The sequence below is a fragment of the Papaver somniferum genome, chromosome 2, assembly GCF_003573695.1.
Source record: "Papaver somniferum cultivar HN1 chromosome 2, ASM357369v1, whole genome shotgun sequence".
NCBI lineage: Eukaryota > Viridiplantae > Streptophyta > Magnoliopsida > Ranunculales > Papaveraceae > Papaver > Papaver somniferum.
This window is the reverse complement of record NC_039359.1, coordinates 162425037-162449111: the sequence shown is the minus strand read 5'-3', so window position 1 is coordinate 162449111 and position 24075 is coordinate 162425037. Positions and strand designations below refer to the sequence as shown.

The following is a 24075-nucleotide window of genomic DNA, read 5'->3' as shown; positions in this document are numbered from 1 at the left end:
TCAGCAACAAAAAAAAGACATGGTAACTACAAAGCACAGAAGCACTGCTTATATTTTGGATCCGATTTTAAAATTCATCAGCGATGTTTTTTTTATTTCTACTTTCATCTCGAACCGCAAAACTGAAAGATAGTGCAAGTTTTTCATCATTAATTTATTTTTTTAAAATTGGAGATTATAGGGGATTGGAACGTTCTCATATCATGGAAACAGACACACATAGGGTACATTGCCGGAATCAGAGTACAAAAATGTAGCGTAAATTGCCGTTTATAAGCAACTGCCCCTAGTCTATGCAGCTATGCTGGCTCCATAACCCATGGTGCCCGGAAAAGTGTAAGGATGCTTTTATACTTGTACATGTTTGCAATGTTGCGCGGTGTACTGGTTTCCTCACTTCTGTTACGTAAAATTTTGGGCCACAGAGCTGCACAGAGCTGAACTCTGGCGTTTCAGGCTTTGAGCCACAGGAGATTGATGAAAATTTTGTTACAGCAATTTCATATAATACACATGGGAAATAGCACTGCAACTTCAAACGAAGCAGCTATGTAGTTCAAGCAGGTAAATGAAAATTCAGACGCCTAAGCCAAATTGAATGAAGGGTCATGTGAAAAACATCAAACCGTCGCGCAGGACGATTGATAATGAAGTGTTTTTTTACTAGCCTAACATTCTTTTGAAGTCTATGGTACTTCTCATCTGATATCGATGATAGCATTGTTTTCATCTCTGGTATTTTTTCAACCGGAATCTGTACCGAGAACTCACTCCAATCAAGTACATCACCAAATGGGAGAACGTAGTGATCAGAGATAATCACCGGAACGCAACCTGCATGAATTGCCTCAACAACTCTGGGACTTGCAACTTCATATCCGCTTGGGCACAAACAAAATTTGCTTTGAGCCATTAATTCACCGTAGTCTTGTCCCTTGGGAAGATATTCATGAACTTGTACTGCATCATCTTTGACCTTCCAATGCTCAATTAGCATCTTTCTTATGGCTCCATGACCCCCACCAGCAAAGAAACCAAGTATTGGATGATTTTCTCCATTTTTACGAAACTGTGTTGCAGTAGCAAGAGTTCTAGCTACAAGGTAGATTTCTGGCAAAGACACATCTCTTTTAGGTTGAAAACCTTCGGTTGAATTTGCATTGCAAAGAACCCTAATAACGTTCTTGAATATTTCATTAGGGGCTTCCCTTGTTATGGCAGGTGCCTACGTACATGACAGACACAGTAAACATTAAGATGCAATTGAAAAAATTCACATAAAAGACAATTGAGGTAGCCATTCAAGCTAAGAGCACTGACAATGTCGTTTCGAGTACGGAACTGAAGTTCAGTTAATTAAATTGCATATGCTTACCCAATCATGGCATGAAACCATAAAATGATCACCCCCGCTGCTTCGGTTCCAATAATGGTATTTCTCTGATACAACCCGAACATAATCTGCAACCACATGAATGTAGGGAACGCGGATACCAGAAGGAGGTTCGTACAGAGATCTAACCATATTGGCTACACTGAAAGGAAGGAAGAATGCATGGGCTTCATCCATGTTTCCAGATGCAAATCGGTTGTTATCCCTCTCCATTTCGTCGATAAATTGGCCTTCTATTGAATACAGTGTGCTATGCGGTCCATCATGTACCATGGGCACTTCACCTTCTTTATATGTCCAAATCCTGAATGTCTTCTCCATCTCAATATAGCTCCTAAAGAAAAGAAAAATGCATAAACTTTCAATCATAATTACACAAATTGCCTTTCCTAACGAGTCGTATATGTGAACACGTAAATCACGAAGGCATCTATATGTTCACAAACAATATTCATACTCTAGGTACCGACTCGTGCTGATAATACAATGGCATTGATTCCTTGGCTCAAAACCTTCGGGTTTATCATAGCCTCATCTAAGAACATCGCGAGTGGCGTTTACGCAGGGGAAGATAAAGAAAACGAAGCATAAAAGTAAAACTCATGGAGCGTTAGGCAAAAATAAAGTGCTGAAGTGTAAATAAGACTGGGATTTACGTGGTTCAGCACTAAGGCCTACATCCACGGGGTTGTTGTTTCACTATGTACTTGATGGTTACAAAGATAGTCGAGTGACTTTGGGGTTTACATAGGTCTGTATATTGTAAAGGACTAACTTACACTCACAATCTTTCTCCTGATTTTTCCGATCCCCTTACTCTTGGTGGAGAGGGGGTATTTATAGGGTTAGAGTGTGGGACCCACCTCTGAGGACCGTTGGAACCTTATCTTCTTGTGTTTTGTGTCCATCACGCGGGGGTCTTCGTTTATTACTTCATCACGCAGAGTCGTCTTCGTTCGTTCCACGGGTTGATCGACACGTATGTTGCGCAGAGTGTTTAATGCGGGTAGTTGAGGTGCCTGCTCGTGTCAGGCAAGTGTCTTCTGCCCCTGTCACATCCATGTCAGTTCATTTTCTCTCCACCGTTGATCTTGGCTTCTTTTGGGTATGAGATAAAGTAACTCTTCGGGAGTTATCTGGTGCTCCGCAGTACATCGTGTTACCGGTACGTCTTTTTAACTTCTGCCCTTAGATTTGTTTGGGCAAAGATCCAACGTCGGCGGGATGGGCATCTTAGCTGTGGGCACATGTCATCATGCTTTGATGACTTTGTCCGCATGCTCTCCACATATGTTCCTATATACACGTGTTCAATGATGAAATATGTGCACACAATTTGCCCCTTTTCTTCGGGCTTGAGTGTTTAGTGGGAGCATTGAAGAAAACAGTCGTTACATATGCTTCCTCTCTCCTAATAACTTCTCCTAGAGACTTGGGCATGTTTCGTATTCGTGCATTAACTGCTCATTTAATGTGCACGTTTCCCATTCCTCCCTTAACTTCCTTCTCTTTCTTTCGAGTATATTAAGGAGGGGAGAAAAATTAATTTCATTCTCCTTCGAAAATTAATTTCATTCTCTGTCATTCTTTGTTCTTCAACCATTAAATTCTATGTCTTAGCATTTATCACGCTCCCTTCTTCATTGTTTCTGGTTTGTTTCATTATCTGTCAGTCTTCATTCTTTGTTCTTCGACCATTAAATCCTATTTCTTAGCATTAATCACGCTCCCTTCTTCATTGTTACTGGTTTGTTGTCCTCTTCCTGCTGCTGTTTGTGGTGGTAAGGTTTCTTTTCTTTGATCCTTTTGTTTTAAGCTGTGTTGGTTGTAAATTTTCTGCTGTTGATCGTATTGTAGCCTCCCATTTTTGCTGTTGTCGTCCTTGAATGTGATGAAGAACCCTTTTCTAATGCTTGTATGCTAGTTTGCCCCTGTTCTTCGTCGGAAATCAAGGAGGCCATTGTTTTACGTGTATTGATTGGACTTTTGAGTTTGGGGTTTTTAGGGTTTCTGTGCTATGTTGAGATGGACTGCTAATTTTTTGGTTTTTTGATCTTTGGTAATGACCTTGTGTTTGTTTCTAACTTGTTTATGTTGTATCTCTTCGCAGCCATGTCTGACCGTCCGCGTCTTCCTCATCAAACTCCGGGTTCTAGTCTACCGAGATCCCCTCCGCGTAGAGAGTCTCAAATGGATCCCCGTGGTATCAGAGTTTCTTCTTCAGGGGCGAAGGCCTCTCCTCCTAGGAAAGATGGTCTTTCAAAAAATCCTTCCGGGTCTCGAAACGCTGCCGAGCGTGCGGTTTCTCGTCCTCGTGATGACGTTAGGTGTGCGCAGACACCTCCTCGTGCTGTTGCTTTTGATGTTCCTCCTCTGCGTTCAGTAGTGCCTGTGCAGCACCCTCTACCGCCGCCTCCAGTACTTCCTCTCAAAGGGAAGAACACCAAAGGTTGTGTCCCAAGGACTGAATCGTCTAAAAATCCTTCTTTGAAAATACGAGCTTCCGAGGCTTTTGTTGGTTCGTCCGACCCCGCGGAACAGGATGAGGCTTCCCCGGTGATACGCAGTGTTCCGGTCAGCAAGAAGAAAAGCATATTGACCTTGAAGTTTTCAAGGAAAAGCATGAGCTTCAAGCCTTCGAGGTTCGTTTCTATGCCCCTGAAGATGATATTACTTATGAGCTCCTCTCGAAGTATCAGTTTGACGAGTTCCATCTGTTGACTAAGGTTGGAGCTTTCGAGGCGGGTCTTATGCTGCCGTTGTACAAGTCTGGCGACTCCTTCTATTACGATGTGCTTGCTGGTCGTGAAGGATCTTCTACCAATACTCACAGCCGTTCCGTGTCGCAATTATCGGGGAATTATCTCTGTGCACTGAAGGAGTGTTATCTGCGGAGTAAGGGACAGACGACAATGACATGTTACGTTCCAAATCCCGCGGAGAGGGAATGGTACACTCCTGAAAACTTCAACAACTCTTTTGGCGATTACGTCAATAGTAGGAATCGTAAACCGTGGAGTGTTAGCCTTCGGAATCTCGCTGCTCCTCGGGGTGAGATTCGTCTGTTAAGTGAGGTCAGCGATGCCAAACTGAAGTATGTTCCGGGCACCGATGGGTCTAGTCAGCGGAAACTTTTTCCGGCCCGTGAGAGGATCAAGCGTGACCATGACTACGAGTGGCACGCTACTGTGATCGAAGTTGTTGGTCCTTGGGCGTATGGTTGGATTCCGGTCCACGCGGTTGGCGTCCTTCTGGGAGTAGCAGGCCACGTGAATCTTCTCCGGCTCGTTATGGAGATTTCTGTCCCTGGCGTTTAAACTTCGCAGGTATGAACTTTCCTTATGCCCTCGACGTCGTTGAAGGAGACGAGGAGGAAGGTTCTAGTGCTATACTTCCACCGAAGAGTGCCACTACTGCTAAGGTATGGTTATTTCAGTTTCTGGCCGCGCTTGTTCGAAAAGTAACTCTGTGGAAAGTAATTGTTCGGAAAGTAACTCTGTGGAACATGTGTTGGTTTGCAGGTTTCGAAGAAGAAAAAGATTGGGCCGAAGCAGTCTTCTACCATTGTGATGGGTGAGGCTGAGGTTCATGAAGAAGTTACCAGTCCGGTAAACGAAGAGTTTGCCGAGGATGAGATTTCTGATGGGGAAGAACGTACTGATACTTCCCCCCTAATGCTGAGGATATTGGTGCGAGTTTTGAAGGGGATGGAGGAAATAATGTCGCGGTAGCTGATGGCAGTGTTCTCGCTGATATGTCAGTCCCTGCTGGTGATGCTGCGGGAACTCTCCCCACCATGTCTCAAGAGTTCTCGTTTGACCGGGTTTATTCCGCAGGGTATATCCTTGACGATGCTCTTGATTTTCCTGAAGACTTCTCTCTACTTTCCCCCAATGATGATTGGGATGTGCTCGGGGGGTCTGGTAAGGAAGACGCTGCTGTTCAGGACGGAGGCGCGGGTGATCACCATGTGCGTGTTGATGCCGAAAATTGTGTTGATGAGGCAATATCAGCCAAGGGGAAGTCCGTGGTTGATTCGCCTTCTGAGGATTTCCCTCATTCGCTGACATTTGAGGGTGAGGACGCCATAATGGATTGGCTTAAGAAAAAGGGTTTGTTATTTGTCCCTCATCCTGCCCCGGTGGTTGCTGGTGAAAAGAATTCCGATGCTTATACCCGTCGGATGATGGAACTATCTTCCAAGGCGCGGGTATCTGAGATGTGGGGGAAAAGTTTGACTGTTCCCGAAGCTACCCTTGTACCGGAGCCTCCTACTTATGTCGAGGATATGATGGCCATAGCCGACGGTTACCAATATGGTTTTCCTCAGCAGCGTGTCTTGGAGGTAAGTCTTCGTACCTATCTCTTCGTGACGATTGAATCCTTCGGTGTAATAATGTTTGCCGTTTTGATGTGTAGATGATGAGGAGTGAGCATTGTAACCATGTGCTGTATCAATTCTTTAAGGCGAAATCTTTGAAGCTGGAGGCTAAGCTTCGTCACAGAGAAAAGGAATTATCTGCGGCCGAGGTAGAAATAGAAGAACTGAAGAGAAGCCTTAAAAAGAAAGAAAGGCTGGGTGAAGCGGAGGCTGGGCTTCGTTCAGAGCTTGCTGTCGTTCGTGCTGAGTTAGAGAAAACTCGCGTCCAAGTTTCTGCTTTCACAGGTTTGATTCTTTTTCCTCTTTTACCCTCGCAGTGCGTCGTAATTCCTCTATATTCCTTAGTTGTTCTGTATGAGTCTCCCCACCCTATCTCCAGTGGGTGGCGTCCCCGAGTTGACATGGCTTCGAAACGAAAGGGCACGGCAAAAATCTCGTATCAAAGAGCTGGTCGAGAAAATTAAGAGTGAAGCCAAAATGTGGGACGCGCGGGCTGAGGTATGGCGCGAAAGGCATGTTCAAATGGTTGATATGCAGAATCTGTATAACCATGACCGTACTTTGTTCAATGGTACGCTGTTGTGGACAAGGGAGAATCTGCGGGAATCCCGTGAGCGAACTTCATTGTTGGAGTCTAGGATACATCTTCTGGAAGAGGAATTACGAAAGGATCGCTCCCTTCCTTTTCCAGGAGTTAATGAGAGCATGCTGTGTCTTACCAGAGAACGGTACGATGCCCGAGCCGAAGTTTGGGCTCTAAGGAAGGCCCTTGCTGAATCTCGCGCTGAAATAGCGCGTCTAGCTGAGTCTGAGAGAAATCTTGAAGTATGTATGTACAGACTTGGCAAAGGGGTATCAGAGATAAACAATGAGGTCAACCATCTTCGTCACATGGATTCGATGAAGCAGGTAGAACTAGATGCCAGTCAATTTACTCTCACCAACCTACAACTAGATTATAAGAAATTATCCGCGGAATATGACCATCTTGATGAAGCGCGAGATGCGGTTGTTAATGAGTATGAAGAGGCTTCGACTTGTGTCGAAGGTATAACTCTATTTCATCGAGTGTGATTGTGTCTTTTCTGTGCTAACTCCCTTGTGTTGTCTTTTTCAGAGATCGAGGGACAACTCCGCGTTGCAAATGAAAAATTTGAAAAGGCTCAATCTTCCTTAGCGCAACAGGAAGAACAGACTAATCATTTTAAGAGTTTGGCGGCGTCCCACGAAGAGGCCGTTGGTGCAGCTTCTAAAGAAGTGAATCGTCTATCTTCGTTGTTATCCCAAGCCCAACAGCGGACGACAGTTATTATGCATAAGGCTCGGTGTCAATTGGCTGAGGAGACAAACAAGATGCTGGAGAAGATTGAGCTTGGCCTTAAGACCGAGCATGTCCTTGTGAAGAGTTATCTGCGCCGTCCAGTGCCTGCTTCCTTGCCTGGCTCCTCGGGACCCTCATCTGGTGGGAGCGTCCCTTCAACTCTTCAGAACAACCCTGCTGATGGGGCGGCATCAACTAAGTAGAGACCGCGGCATCATTATCCTTCCGTTAGATTTTGCTAGTATTTTGTAAAAAGAATATTTTTGATGTATATTCCTTGTAAATTTTTGATGTGTAATTTTACAATCCATGGCCTTGCCGCTTTTTGTAACCAACCTTTATGAAATGGATCATTTTTTTGATATACCTGCAATATCAGTTTGTTGTTTATTTTAGGCATTGTGATGAAAGACGCTAAAAACAAAAGAGTTTTTTAAGTGTTTGGGTGCGATACCGAAGGGAGGTACCTTCGTGATCGGCTTGAGACCTGTTACCCCGCTGGAGAACCCTTGGCCAAAGGATTCCCAGACGGTGGGGGCCGAGGCAACGTTCTAGGATATGGGGTTAAAAAATTTTACATACACCCATTCCGTCGACCCGTTTCCTTAAGATTGGTTGGGTATCTCTTTCTGCTGGGTGCCTTCCCCCTGGTCTTACACTTATCGACACTGATGGGGGAGCCCTGAGAGATTGTAGATTAACTACTTTCCCCAATATTGTTGATAAGTTGATTTCTTGAATTTAGGAAAGCTTGTTTGATTGATAGGTTGAGGCCTGCAATTCCTCGTCCAGAGATAAAAACATGTAGAGCGGTCACGCTGCCTTCTTCTTCTGGTACTCTTCACGCAGATGCAAAGCTGCGTTGCTCCTATGGGTAATATGGTTTAAGCCACTTAGCATTCCAAGGATGTCGGAGGACCTCGCCTTTCATATTGCGAAGGTAATAGGAACCGTTTCCCGCAATGTCGTGTATTATAAAGGGTCCTCCCCACGTAGGTGCTAAATTTCCCCATCTCTTTTCTCGTTGATACTGTGGGATAGTTCTTAACACATACTCTCCCTCTACAAAATTCCGAAGCTTGACCTTTTTGTTGTACTCCCTTGCTAGTCTTCGTTGATAATTTTCCATCTTCTGCAATGCTGCTTCCCTTATTTCTTCTAGGTCGTCCAATCTCTCTAACATCATGTATGTTGTGAGATTTTTCTCCCATGCTTCGGTCTTTGTGGTTAGCATGAGGATCTCTGTCGGGATGACTGCTTCAGCTCCATAAGTGAGGAGAAACGGGGATTCCCCGGTGGCAGATCTTCTTGTTGTTCTGTATTCCTATAACACATTATGAAACTGTTCACACCATCGCCCCTTATGTTCGTCTAATTGTTTTTTTAGGATAAGGGCGAGGGTCTTGTTGGTAGCTTCCGCTTGTCCGTTGCTTTGAGGGTATATGGGGGTGGACTTGTTTTTCCTTATTTTGAAAGTGTCAAAGAGCATGTCTATGTTTTTTGATAGACACATTTTTGTGTCTAATTTGATCTCAATACTATATATTGTTGGCACTCGATTTTGTAATAATTTTGTTATTTTTATGTATTTGTAGGTATTTTTTGGAAATAAACATTTTTGGAAAATTCTGCTCGAAAAGTTGATTTTGTCACCCGGAGGACAAGTGTTATTCGGACTCTCGCTTTTGGATAAGGGGTAACCTAATTACTAAGGGTCACCCCCAGGTCACCCCCAAGGCAGCTGCTATTCGCACACAAGTTCTGGTTAGGGGGAGGACATCTTCTTCCCAAATTCAAAAAAACAAAATTGGCGGGAAAAAATTGTTATCAACTGGCAGATTTAGGGTTGGAAGTTTGGACGGGATTAAAGGAGATTCAATGGCCCAAATTAAATGGGTTTGTTCCTAGGGCCTATATAGAGCTGGTATGGGTGTTGGATTCGGTCAAAATTGGTTAGATAACCGGTGGTAATCAAATCAGGGAAGATATTCTAAAATAAGAAAAATATTCTATTCTTGGAATTCTTGGATGGAAGAGACGTGCATGGGTTGATTTTATTGGCTGGAAACAATCCCTACAGCTCAAGTATGACGCGTGAGAAGAGATAAAACATGGAATAATCCGTAACAAATCAGAGAATTAAAGAAAAAAATATCGGGAATATTTTCATTCACTGCCGAGTAATGGGAAGATTTTTTGGATTAATGGAGGAGATTCAATGGTTCAATTACGTATAAATATGTTCCTAATGTGCTACAGAGAGGCTGTCTAGAGTTGGGAGAAGAGAGGAGAGCCACAGACGCAGAAATCAAGAGTTGATCAAACTCTGCTGCTGCTGCTGCTGCTGATGAAGAACACCAAGAACACGAAGAACGGACTGCCGAGGACAGACTTATTTCCAGAAGCGTCAACAGCAGAAGTCAGGCGTCGTAGTTCAGCAGCAGAGGTTTATTATCGTTCTTTTCTGGACGCCTTCTGTGGGTCGCAGAATTACTGTTTTCATTCTTCTTTACCTTTTAATCAACTTTTTGAGCTATAAAAATGTATTTTGAGAACATGATTAATATGAGTAGCTAAACCCCAACATTGGGATGATGGAGGAAGCCGTTCTTTACGCATATGATAATTATATTAATTCTTTTTGACTACTTGCACTTTTTATTAATCGATTTATGATTTTTCTTAATTGGTTGTGATATCGTATGATGATGTATGCTTGGTCGTAGTGCTTTTGATGCGTCATGCTAGTGATATACAATGAATATTCTAAAAATCTACCTTGGCAAGAATGAGAGTCCTTATGATTTGAGCTATAATTGTTTCGAATAAATATATGAATTGTGTGAATGATTAATGGTGGAATCCTGAGTCCTAGTGTCTCTTGATCCTGTGACAAAAATTTTGTATATATTTTTATTTTCTAAAAAAATTATCCTTCACAAGTCCGAGAGTTTGAACCTCATTACTACAACCACGAAAAATTAATAATCATTTTGGCGCCGCTGCCGGGGATTTGTGCTTAGGTAGAATTTTTAGGTTTATTTATTTTTTTTTTTTTTATTATTTGTTCCTTTTTACTTTGTCTTTTTGTCTTTGATTTACAGGTTCGAAGTGGAGCACTAAGGACTTGGAGAGGAAAAAGCTTAAAGCGAAAAGCGAAAAGACAAGAAAAAAAAGGACAATTTTAGGATTTAATTTTTAATTTTTTTTAGAGTGTGTGAGGAAAACTGTAATTTTTTATTTATTTATTTATTTTGGACTTTGGACTTTAAACAATTGGACTTTATTTTTTAAAACCCTACGGAAGGGTTATAAATTATAAAAAAAAAATATATTATATAAACTGTGTGCAGGGAAGGACGACGATTACTATATCGTCTCGGCCCCTCGGGTTCGCACACGGCATAGGAGTCGTGGCCCGAGTCGACGACAACGGTTCATCGCCCGTCTGGTACGGGAGGTAAGTCCAATCGAAACACCCGCGAATCTCCTGCAAGCGGGTTACTGTCTGCCTTAAGGTGATAATTGTTTGAGGACGAACCGGACTGTCTTTATTTTCCTAGTAAAGGGCAAGGCCTGGCCTAAACAAGATAAGGGTTCGGATTTCATCACCGTTCCCTTCTTGCCCGCCTTAGGAAAACGAAACCTAACGCGAACCCAAGCTTAAAATTTGGAATAGAACGAGACCGATAGGGTAACGAGCTTAATAGGAAACTCGTTCGAAAAATATTGGTTGCTCTTTAAGCACACTCCAAAGTTCATGATGGTTTCTGTGGGTTGAATGCGTGACTGCGCCGCCTTGTGATAGCGGTGAGGCCTTGGGTATCAAAGCTCCACTGAGCTTCCCTCGCCTCAATTCAACTTACTTTGACTCGGATTGATTCCAGGGGGGTTTGCTCAAATTGCAACGAATTCCCTTTCGAAAGATAGAAGCTGGTCTAGAAACAATCTAAGTGGAGCCATCATGCTTTTTGTTTGCTAGAAATCTTTAGGTTTGCTTTGGTGGAGTCGAGTCGGCCTTGTTTGTGATTGTATAGAATCCCTCTGTAGTTTATATTTCTTCGGTGATGAATCCTTTTGAGGAGACGCCACCTGCGATGACGTTGCGAGAATATATGTCTAGAAATTCTCGTTATCAAGAGACGTCTTCGGAAATGACTCTTGGTGAATATATGCGTGGGCAGCGTTATATGGATACTCCAACTTTTATTGAGGAATCACCTCTAACGATCTATGAGAAATATTATAAACATAGACCATGTAGTTTGGAACAAAGATTGAGAATTCTTGAATTTCAAAAATTGTATCATGATGATGAGGATAGTGATGATGAAGAATCTGAAATATGTGGGAATAGTGATCACGAATTTGTTACCCAGTTGAGCCTTATAATGATTATATTATTTCTGGTTCAGATCCTAATAATTTTAAAAATTATTCACCTATTCAAAAGGACGAGGATTTGACTAGAGATACCCCGTTTCAGACGATGTAGTATATCCTGTTTACGAAACCGATGATGGTTTAGAGGAACCAGTTTATCTTGAGATCGAGTCAAACGATTTAGAAACAATAGTCTTAGATGAACTTGTAGAGATTAGCGAGGATGAACCTGACTTAGAAAAATCAATTGCCGACCTAGAAATTAGGGAGGTTATGACCAGTCTATCTAGAGACGCCGAAAACTCTAAGTTTGGGGGTGAGTATCATTCTCCATGTGCTTTAACTCTTAGTAAGGTCCCTCACTTCGGACTTGACATCAATGCCTCACCCATCTTACGAGACTATCTTCGTACTCGTTTTCCAGAACCTAATGATATCCAACAAGAGTCTCAACTGTTAGAAACCCATCCTCTGGTTGATGTGGTTAACCCAGGCAATAATACCAAGATTGATTTTGTTTTCCCACCAAATAGTTTTCTTCCAAATGTGGGAACATATAGAATTCAAATGTGTCGAATATTAAGTTGTGAGACTAAACCTAAATGCTTTAGGAAATTAGAATCGACACATTTGTTTAAGGAAGACCACCACTCTCTTTGTGGTCAGCTGTGTAAGTCAAATCTGATTGACTTTAAGGATCCCCATTTATTCAGGTTGTTATTATTTTTAATTGAGTTTTTCCAGACTTTTAAACCTGAACTGTTGGATCTTAGCTATGAGGAAGTGCATCCAATGAAAATTTTCTATCAAGATCCTTTCATAGAACCTGAACCTGAACCGCAATTAGCGATAGTTATCCAGAAACTAGGTAAGGGCATGCTAGTGTTGTTCATTTCGTTGGTTCACTGCAGTTTCCTTTTGTCAGCTCTTTTTGGTTTTAAAGACCCACAGTTATTCCGGCTACTTTTATACGGTTCGAGTTGACTAAACCTTTCCTACGTCTGGCTGAAGACTTTAAACTTAGCACTTCTTGGGAGGTAACCCAATATTCTTGCGACATGGTAATATCCTTCCTTATCTCTTTTGCTTCAAGTGGTAACAATTTCTCCTTGTTCATGCTTTTAGTTTCATCTTTAGAACATTGAGGACAATGTTAGATTTAAGTTTGGGGGTATGGGAGAAACTTTTTAGTTGCAATTATTAAACTCCGGAGCCTAGAAATTTATGCCTATTAAGGTTTGCACTAACCAATCTAAGTGGATGGGAACATCTTGGTTATAGGAGTTGAGGAACCAATCTGATTAGATGGAAACATCGAAAGAGTCTATTCATAAAAGCACAGAGCTCAGGTGTTAGAAATAACATGATAGTTGCACCATATCTCGTTGAGTCCTTTTCATTTCTGTTTTATTTTTTCATTTTAAACTATGTTTCTCTAAGTGATTAGGTGGGGCACACGATTCAAGTTGTTACCACTGCTAGGGTGAATTAGAGTGACTGAGTTACTAAAAAAAAAAAAAAAGACCGGACCAGTTAGACCAATCGGAATAAGTATTAACACTTGGATAGCAATATGTGTGTGTTCTCCCTGTTTCCGTCGCCTAAGCAAGCGTGGAATGCAGGACCCGTGGGAACTATCGTGTAATCTGCTGACAAGAAGCATGCGCTTGGATCAAAAAGATTTATTCATGCCGTTAAGTTAAAAAAAAAAAAAAAATGGTTATTGTTATGTGTAGTCAACTGCTGGTACCCTTGTATTTGCCAGTTTGTTGATCTAGATTTAAGTTATTGACCGCTGGTTCCCTTGTATATGTCAGTGTGTTAATATTAGTCAGACCGGTATCTCAGTCATTTAGGTTAGGTTCATCTTGGCAGAGGCCTTCAGACAGATATGGGAAACACCGTTCACTTTTCAACCATCTACATTTTTCTTTTTCCATCTTCTTAATCTTTTCATGTGATTAGTCTGACTCCGAGTATGATGTCCATCGTGAAACTATCTTAGTAGAGCTCTGTCACTTATATGAATTTTAGTATGCTTGAGTGCAAACTCGTGTACAGCAATTGGAATTTCGCATCAGGGTTCTTCCTCTTAAAGTCAATAATTGTATGCCAACCAAGGAGGTTCTTTAGTGCTTTCCAAGGTTCTGCGTAGATAGCTAGGGTCTGGAGTATTGGTTTTTGTGGGTACACCTCTGATAAACCCACCCGAGATTAACTCGGTCACTTTTCAAGAATAAATTTTGCTCGAGGACTAGCAAATAATAAGTTTGGGGGTATTTGATAGACACATTTTTGTGTCTAATTTGTCCTCAATGTCCGTATTGTTGGCACTCGATTTTGTACTAATTTTGTTATTTTATGTATTTGTAGATATTTTTTGGAAATAAATATTTTTGGAAAATTCGGCTCGAAAAGTTGATTTTGGCACCCGGAGGACAAGTGTTATTCGGACTCTCGCTTTTGGATAAGGGGTAACCTAATTACTAAGGGGCACCCCCAGGTCACCCCCAAGGCAGCTGCTATTCGCACACAAGTTCTGGTTAGGGGGAGGACATCTTCTTCCCAAATTCAAAAAAACAAAATTGGCGGGAAAAAATTGTTATCAACTGGCAGATTTAGGGTTGGAAGTTTGGACGGGATTAAAGGAGATTCAATGGCCCAAATTAAATGGGTTTGTTCCTAGGGCCTATATAGAGCTGGTATGGGTGTTGGATTCGGTCAAAATTGGTTAGATAACCGGTGGTAATCAAATCAGGGAAGATATTCTAAAATAAGAAAAATATTCTATTCTTGGAATTCTTGGATGGAAGAGACGTGCATGGGTTGATTTTATTGGCTGGAAACAATCCCTACAGCTCAAGTATGACGCGTGAGAAGAGATAAAACATGGAATAATCCGTAACAAATCAGAGAATTAAAGAAAAAAATATCGGGAATATTTTCATTCACTGCCGAGTAATGGGAAGATTTTTTGGATTAATGGAGGAGATTCAATGGTTCAATTACGTATAAATATGTTCCTAATGTGCTACAGAGAGGCTGTCGAACAGTTTGGGGCCGAGAAGAGCACCACAGGAGGCGTAAATCAGAGTTTCAGAATTTCTCCTGCTGCTGTTCCGCCATTGAAGAAGCTTGAAGAACACGAAGAACGGACTGCCGAGGACAGACTTATTTCCAGAAGCGTCAACAGCAGAAGTCAGGCGTCGTAGTTCAGCAGCAGAGGTTTATTATCGTTCTTTTCTGGACGCCTTCTGTGGGTCGCAGAATTACTGTTTTCATTCTTCTTTACCTTTTAATCAACTTTTTGAGCTATAAAAATGTATTTTGAGAACATGATTAATATGAGTAGCTAAACCCCAACATTGGGATGATGGAGGAAGCCGTTCTTTACGCATATGATAATTATATTAATTCTTTTTGACTACTTGCACTTTTTATTAATCGATTTATGATTTTTCTTAATTGGTTGTGATATCGTATGATGATGTATGCTTGGTCGTAGTGCTTTTGATGCGTCATGCTAGTGATATACAATGAATATTCTAAAAATCTACCTTGGCAAGAATGAGAGTCCTTATGATTTGAGCTATAATTGTTTCGAATAAATATATGAATTGTGTGAATGATTAATGGTGGAATCCTGAGTCCTAGTGTCTCTTGATCCTGTGACAAAAATTTTGTATATATTTTTATTTTCTAAAAAAATTATCCTTCACAAGTCCGAGAGTTTGAACCTCATTACTACAACCACGAAAAATTAATAATCATTTTTCCCCTGTAATTGTTTACCATTATCGGACACGATTTCCGCTGGTATGCCGAATCTGCAAATAATATTTTGGAATATGAAAGTAAACACGTCCACGTCTCTGATCCTGGCTAAGGCTTTGGCTTCCACCCATTTACTGAAGTAGTCCGTGGCTACTATCAAAAATCGTATTTTCCCTGACCCTTCGACGAAAGGCCCGACGATATCTATGCCCCATTTCGCAAATGGCCACGGGCTATCTACAGAATTTAACAGTGTTGCCGGCGCGTGTATCTTTTTGGCGAAGCGCTGACATTCTTCACACCGTCGGGACATCCTTGCGGCATCCTGTATCATTGTGGGCCAGTAATATCCTTGCGTTTTTGCTTTGTCGGCTAGTGACCTCATGCCGCTATGATTCCCTGCGTCACCATAATGGATGTCGTTTAGAATTCGGTGCCCCTCTCTCCGGGATAAGCAGCGTAGTAATGGCCCGAGGAAGGATTTCTTGTATAGGACCCCATCCCGGAGATCATATCTTCCTACTTTGGAGAGTATTTTCCTAGCTTGTTTATGATCCGCGGGTAAGATTCCATTTTCGAGAAACGCATGGATCACCGTTCTCCAATCATCTTCGTTGCTGAAGTCTTCGTCTTGATTTGCTCTTGACAGGATGTCTTCTTCGTCAAAATCGTAATGGATGTCTTCTCCTATTTGGTCTTCGATATTTTCTTCCACTGTCTCTTGATTGGTAGCGAAGGAGAATTGAGATGCAATCGAAGGCTCGTATACCCTTGTTATTTTAATAGCTTCAACGCTTTTATCCTTCAGCATGGATGATATATATGCTAGGGCATCCGCATGCCTGAGATCCTTTCTGCGTAAGTGCCGAAATTTGATGTTCGGAATTTGTGACGCCAATGTTTGGAACAAGGCCATGTAAGCTGAGAGGGTGTCATCGTACACATTGTACTCGAGATCTATTTATCGTATGACAAGATGCGAATCACTTGTCAGTCTTACATCGGTTACCCCCATTTCTATTATTACACGGAGGGCTTGTACGACTGCCTCGTATTCAAGGATGTTGTTGGTATGCTCTTTGAATTCTAACCTGAGTGCCTGTACAATCCTTTCTCCGGTTGGGGTGGTAATGACAATGCCTATTCCTTCTCCTTCCTTATTTTTGGAACCGCCGACGAAGACTTCCCATTGTATTTTACTCGCGAGTTCGAGGATATCCATTGGATCTTTGCTTTCTTCTTCGGCTTCTGGTATTCCCTTAATCTCTTCGTCGTTGTCCAGGGGGAGGTCTGCTAATAAATCCACCAAAACTTGGGATTTTCGAGAATGTTGAATTTCATGAATGATGTTGAATTGGTCCAGGTGGGTGTTCCGCTTGGCTATTCTGCCCACTTTTCCCGCGCTTTTGAGGACTGCTTCCAGTGGTGCTTTGCATGGGACGCGGATGAAGTGAGTTAGGAAGTAGGTTCTCAGCTTTTGAGTAGCCCAAACCAATGCTAGGATAAGCTGTTCGATCTTTGTGTAGTTCCTTTCCGCAGAATTGAGGGTCTTACTGACGTAATAGATAGGTTGTTCTATCTTCGTATTGGTTTTGACCAACACTGCGCTGACTGCGTCTTTGTTGCTGCTATGTACAATGCCAAAACCTCATCAGGATCCGGTTTCTGCAGGATCGGAATTGAAGCTAGGTGTTCTTTGATTTTTTGGAAGGCTTCTTCGCATTCTGCGGTCCATTCAAACTTGCTCCCTTTTTTGAGAATATTGAAGAAATGTTTGCATTTGTCCGAGGATCGGGCAATAAATCTGCCCAAGGCTGCGATGGACCCATTGAGTTTCTGCACTTCTTTTAAATTCTTCGGGGACGGCATTTCTACTATGGCCTGAATCTTTACTGGGTCTACCTCAATGCCCCTTTTTGTTACCAGATACCCGAGGAATTTTCCCGAGGTGACGCCGAAAGTACATTTCTCTGGATTCACTTTCATGTGATGTTTTCTCATTGCTTCGAAGATATCTCTCAGATCCTGGTGGTGATCTTTGCGCAGCTTGCTTTTGACGAGCATATCGTCAACGTAAACTTCTAAGGTACTACCAATCCATGGCCTGAAGATAGCATCGACCATTCTTTGGTATGTTGCCCCTGCGTTTCGAAGTCCGAAGGGCATTCTAGTGTAGCAATAAAGGCCATGTGGGGTGTAAAAGCTGTGTGTGGCTGATCTTCTTCTGCCAGGGCTACTTGGTTGTAGCCAGAATGTCCATCCATGAATGACAGCTCTTCATATCCTTCTACGCCTCTACCAGCTGATCTATGCTTGGCAAGGGATAGCTGTCCTTTGGACATGCCTTGTTGAGGTTAGTAAAATCGATGCATATCCTAACCCCTCCATTTTTCTTAGGAACGACGACCATATTGGAGATCCACGTAGGGTACTTGACTTCCTTGATGAAACCTGCGTCTAGTAGTTTCCGAAGTTCTTTTTCCACGGCCTTATGATACTCCGGTGCAACTTTTCTTATTTTTTCCTGAAAGGTGGTGTGCCTGGTTTGATGCGCAGCTCGTGTTGGATTACTTTTGGGTCAATCCCAGGCATATCTCCTAATTTCCAGGCGAATACATCCGCGTATTCTTTAAGTAATTTGGTTAGAGAATCTTCTCTTTTTTCGTCCATTATGGTCCCTACTTTGATCATCTTCGGGTTTTCTTCCGTTCCTATGTTGATTTCTTTTACGGGCTCTACTGGCGTGAACACCGGCTTCGGATCCCCGAGAACTGGGACGTTCTTTGATTGCTATTTAGTATGTTTCTGTCCTTCGTTGGCTGCTGAAGTACTTGTCTCTGTGTTTAGGACATTATCATCTTTGGTCAAACCCCTTCCTGTAGTTTCCTTGAGGAACAGGTCTATGGCCTTCTCTTTCGCGGTTCTTTATTTTAATTCTTCGGGTTTTTCGCTGCTCTTCTTGTTCGTTGTTGATGCGATCCTGAGTGGCCGGCACTCCCTTGCAGAGACCCGATCTCCCTTGATTTCCATTACTCCCTCAGGTGTAGGGAATCTGAGATATTGGTAGTACGTTGCCGCCACTCCCTTGAGTTTATGTACCACTTTCGTCCGATAATGGCGTTGTAGGGGGATGGGGCGTCAACCACGCTGAATCGTGTTCTACTTCATGGGTCCGGCGTTAACTTGCAACACGATGTCTCCTAATGGCTTCGTGGGTGAACCATTGAATCCGTAGATGGTGTAATAAGAGGTCATCAGCTGTTCTTCATGGAGTTTCATTCGTTTGAATGCGTCGTAGAATAGAACGTTTACTGAGCTTCCCCCGTCTATGAGGATCTTTTTGAGGTTACATCCGGCCACTGGTAGTGTGAGGACCAGGGGGTCGTTATGGTCTTCCATGTCCTCTTCGATATCCTCAGCATCGAAAATAATAGGCGAGTCCATCCACTCTTCGTGCTCGTCCACCTCTATCCCATCGATCTTATACAATTCGCAGCGGTCTTCGAACTGCTTCCGTAACCTCTTTCCTATCTGTGCTGTAAGTGAGGGCCCTGCGGCTTCAGAACACGAAATGGTGTTGATTGTGCGGTTCCCTTCTGGAAGCTGGACTGGCTTGGTTCGTTTGGATCTATCCTCGGACATCCTTTCGTATGTAATGTTTGAGCTCGCCAGCATCGATTAATTTTTGGATCATTATTTTGAGGTTTTTACATTTTTCGGTCTGGTGTCCGTTGAAGCAGTGATATTCACAATATTTAGACTTCTCGGTTCTCGAGGGTGCTTTCCCTTAGACCATGGCCACTCCAGGTTTTCCCTTCCTTTGATCTCTCTCAGGATCCGAGCATAGCTAGCATTGAGCTTCGTATAAACTTGATCTTCGAATTTTCGATCGCCTGTTCGTCGTTCGTCCCTTCGTTCCTTCCTGTCTTCGTGAGGCCGCTCCGCTGAACAATTCCTTTTGGCCCCATTGGTTTGTTCTGCTGAATTGGTACGGTGAGACTTCTGCGTGTATGCCCTAGGGTTTTCACGCTGGATTTCTTCAAGACGAGCGTGCTTTTCAATAATTATTCGAAGATCTCCCTCTGTTTAGGTACGCTTCCATGAATCTCAACGAATAGTGGACTCATTCGGTCTAATCCCCACTTGTAGCAGTTGATACTTACCACCGGGTCCACACTCCCTATGGCTTGGCAGATTGTGCCATCTGTTAGTGTATTCCCTCGTGGTTTCCTTATAGCCGATTGCTAGCGAAAAGAGCTTATCCATTCCAGTATTAACAGCCTTGTTGTACATGTAAGTTCTTAAGAACTTTTCTGCGAGTTGGTCGTAGGAGTGGATGGAGTCTGGCGATTATCAAACCAAGACAATGCATCCCTTCAGGCTCGATGGGAAGTATCTACAGAGTACTGCGTCGTTTTGACTCCATCTAGCCAAGACACGGTTATAATACCGAATGTGTGCAGCGGGATCACTGGATCCGTCATAGCATTCAAATGTCGGGACAGGGCACTTGAGTGGAATAGGGGTGCTGGCCAGGCGATGAGTTAGGGCGTGGAGTTAGCCTCTCTCATGACCTCTTCTAACCTTCCCCCTCCTTGTCTACTTTTTAACTGCCTGATCTCTGCCATCATTTCATCACGCAGCTCTTCCATCGCGCGGTGGTGCCCTACGCTCTTCTGCTCGTGATAGCTTGACTCTCCGTCGTTATAATCCGGGTCGGATGCGCTACTACCCCTTGCCGCTTTTCCATTTGCTGCTACGATGACTCTTCGGTCTCGGTTTGGTTCTGGTGCCTTTGAACTTGCTTCATCGAGTTGTTGGCTCGTCTTTGTGCTTAGGCAATCCGGTCTTTTAAATCCTGGTTTTCTCTGGCCAACAGAGCTACAACATCTGCGTAAATCTTCTGGCTCTTCTTCAATTCCTCAAGCTCGGCCATCAATCGATGTGATTGGTTCGACCCCTGATTGGGAGTCCCAGCTCGTGCTACTACGGCAATGGTGCCGCCTTCTTCTATGGTTTGCACTAAAGGTGGGGGAGGTTCAGCTTCGATTGTTGGCATTTCCAGATCGGGCGAAGTGCCCATCTGCGTTAGAGCCGCCGACAGTTTGATTTTGCTCGTTTGTTGATGGCATTCCGAAGGTCGGCGGGTGCGCGGGTTGGTGTGTTCTGGATTCATCCACCCTTTCTTTTGGTTGGTGAAATTGATTCGTAGCAAAAGTTTTGCTGGCTTCCGCAGCCTTTGGGGCAGCCGCTGTTGTACTATACTTTGTTGCCGCTGCTCTGAGGGCCGCGGCGACGGAGTTAGCGTTCATAGGCGAAGTGATTTCCGCAGTGTCCTGCCTCTGACTGGTCATTTTGGCTTTGTCTCCTTTCTGCTTGCTCCGGGTGATGATCGGGGTTGTCCTTGGTGCTTCCTTTGACGTGACTTTGGATTTTCCTGCTTCCTGCATCTTTTCCATCGTGGGTCCTTTTGTCGCTTTCGTTTTCTTCTGCACAAGGGAATTTCAAACAGCGAGAAACAGAAATGTCCGTGCGGATCGGGTTAGTTTACAAAATTCCTTACTCCAAGACCGGGAAAAACTGCCCGAGGGCCACAAGAACTTTTAAAAATGCGGGTTCATTGAAGGTACGCGGGAACGTGAAAGGATCCCCTTGAAAATGCACGTAGATCTTTTTGAAATTTTTTGAAAGCGACCCACTGGAAAGCAGGTCCGTACGAGATCTAAAAAATGTAAATCCATGGATCTAAGCGATAAATCTTTTAACCAGTTTAAATTGCTTCGACATACTGCCAGGACCATCGAAGATAACGGTGCGTTTTTGAATATAGTAAAGTTAACAAAAGGTAAATACTGCTAGAGCTGATGAAATAGAGCAATCATATGCTAATTTAATATGAAATCACAGGATAAGATAAATCTTTTACCGGGACGAAGTCCCTGTTTCTAGCGCCAAATTGTGAACACGTAAATCACGAAGGCATCTATATGTTCACAAACAATATTCACACTCTAGGTACCACTCGTGCTGATAATACAATGGCATTGATTCCTTGGCTCAAAACCTTCGGGTTTATCATAGCCTCATCTAATAACATCGCGAGTGGCGTTTACGCAGGGAAGATAAAAAAACGAAGCATAAAAGTAAAACTCATGGAGCGTTAGGCAAAATAAAGTGCTGAAATGTAAATAAGACTGGGATTTACGTGGTTCAGCACTAAGGCCTACATCCACGGGGTTGTTGTTTCACTATGTACTTGATGGTTACAAAGATAGTCGAGTGACTTTGGGGTTTACATAGGTCTGTATATTGTAAAGGACTAACTTACACTCACAATCTTTCTCTCTCCTTCTCCTCCTGATTTTTCCGATCCCCTTACTCTTGGTGGCGAGGGGGTATTTATAGGGTTAGAGTGTGGTACCCACCTCTGAGGACCGTTGGAACCTTATTTTCTTGTGTTTTGTGTCCATCACGCGGGGGTCTTCGTTTATTACTTCATCACGCAGAGTCGTCTTCGTTCGTTCCACGGGTTGATCAACCCGTATGTTGCTCAGAGTGTTTAATGCGGGTAGTTGAGGTGCCTGCTCGTGTCAGGCAAGTGTCTTCTGCCCCTGTCACATCCATGTCAGTTCATTTTCTCTCCACCATTGATCTTGGCTTCTGTTGGGGATGAGATAAAGTAACTCTTCGGGAGTTATCTGGTGCTCCGCAGTGCATCGTGTTACCGGTACGTCTTTTTAACTTCTGCCCTTATATTTGTTTGGGCAAAGATCCAACGTCGGCGGGATGGGTAAGGGAGGAATGGGAAACGTGCCCATTAAATGAGCAGTTAATGCACGAATACGAAACATGCCCAAGTCTCTAGGAGAAGTTATTAGGAGAGAGGAAGAATATGTAACGACTGTTTTCTTCAATGCTCCCACTAAACACTCAAGCCCGAAGAAAAGGGGCATATTGTGTGCACATATTTCATCATTAAACACGTGTATATAGGAACATACGTGGAGAGCATGCGGACAAAGTCATCAAAGCATGATGACATGTGCCCACAGCTAAGATGCCCATCCCGCCGACGTTGGATCTTTGCCCAAACAAATCTAAGGGCAGAAGTTAAAAAGACGTACCGGTAACACGATGTACTGCGGAGCACCAGATAACTCCCGAAGAGTTACTTTATCTCATCCCCAAAAGAAGCCAAGATCAACGGTGGAGAGAAATGAACTGACATGGATGTGACAGGGGCAGAAGACACTTGCCTGACACGAGCAGGCACCTCAACTACCCGCATTAAACACTCTGAGCAACATACGTGTCGATCAACCCGTGGAACGAACGAAGACGACTCTGCGTGATGAAGTAATAAACTAAGACCCCCGCGTGATGGACACAAAACACAAGAAGATAAGGTTCCAACGGTCCTCAGAGGTGGGTCCCACACTCTAACCCTATAAATACCCCCTCTCCACCAAGAGTAAGGGGATCGGAAAAATCAGGAGGAGAAGGAGAGAGAAAGATTATGAGTGTAAGTTAGTCCTTTACAATATACAGACCTATGTAAACCCAAAAGTCACTCGACTATCTTTGTAACCATCAAGTACATAGTGAAACAACAACCCTGTGGATGTAGGCCTTAGTGTTGAACCATGTAAATCCCAGTCTTATTTACACTTCAACACTTTATTTTTGCCTAACGCTCCATGATTTTTACTTTTATGCTTCGTTTTCTTTATCTTCCCCTGCGTAAACGCCACTCGCGATGTTCTTAGATGAGGCTATGATAAACCCGAAGGTTTTGAGCCAAGGAATCAATGCCATTGTATTATCAGCACGAGTCGGTACTTAGAGTGTGAATATTGTTTGTGAACATATAGATGCCTTCGTGATTTACGTGTTCACAGTATAATTTGGTGTAGGTTTTATTACGAACATATGATTCCTAGTGATGATAAATATCTTAACTGATGAAAAGCGTATGGATTTATGTAAATTGATCCTCCAGGAATGAAATCTTCCACTTTTTTAGATGTGTAATTATGTGTTCGAGCTGCCTTCCGAATTTCCCCCTAGCTCTTGCGAGGTCATCTTCAACTCTCTCCAAACTAGTAAGTCTCTCCTGCGGAAATATAGTCATTCATCATTAACAACCATGTAAAATATATGCACCGTATATAAAAATCAAAACAAAATTATCACAAAGAAAATGTAACTCACTTTTGGAAGAAACTTGCTGTCGATTTCATTAGTAGTGGTTGAAGCTAGTAAAGGAGAAGATGAAGAGAAATCTTTTGGTGTTTGGGACAACTGAAAGACGAAGAGAAGGTGTGACCAGTGTTGATGATGAAATGGTGATTTTTATAAGGAGATAGATACAGTATAAGAAGAAAAGTCAAGGAAATGAAGACTATCAATGGTGTTTTGCATCTCGTAAACAATTCCGGCACGTCTGCTGAAGTTAGAGTTTCAGCAGTAACAAGAGAGATTACTGATACTATTAATGGACTTCGGGACTTGGGAATACGTACTAATAGACTGGCAGTCATGCACTAATTAAAATGAGTAGTATATCATTTCGAGTATTAGTAAGACCTCACACATGCCGGGTCAGGTGGCTAATTAACATAACATCACTTTCAACATGGAAAAAAGAGGCGTTCCGAGTACGACTTGGTGCACCCTCTCTGAAGAATGTGTAGCTATATTAATTTACCTTGCTAATTTAATTTTGGGAATAATGTAACGCAGGTCGAGATTCTAAACATGCACCCATACTGTATTTATCCGGAATAATTTGTCTCGGTTGTTGTGTTTTTCTTGTCTTAATTG

General features: G+C 42.8%; 1 protein-coding gene across 2 annotated transcripts; it reads right to left on the bottom strand.

The window, feature by feature from the left end:
- Nucleotides 1–556: 556 nt before the first annotated feature.
- Nucleotides 557–23359, bottom strand: LOC113354218 (probable glycosyltransferase At5g20260). 2 transcript variants are annotated; one of them, XM_026597617.1, is made up of 3 exons: nt 23212–23359; nt 1376–1727; nt 557–1225 (listed from the first exon to the last, which is right to left on the bottom strand). In XM_026597617.1, the coding sequence occupies exons 2-3, from the start codon at nt 1712–1714 to the stop codon at nt 557–559; spliced, it is 1008 nt and encodes a 335-aa protein (XP_026453402.1). In that variant the 5' UTR covers nt 1715–1727; nt 23212–23359. The 2 variants fall into 2 exon arrangements, with proteins under 2 accessions (XP_026453402.1, XP_026453403.1); XM_026597618.1 differs by lacking the exon at nt 23212–23359 and adding an exon at nt 3575–3609 and having other exon boundaries at nt 1376–1745.
- Nucleotides 23360–24075: the final 716 nt, after the last annotated feature.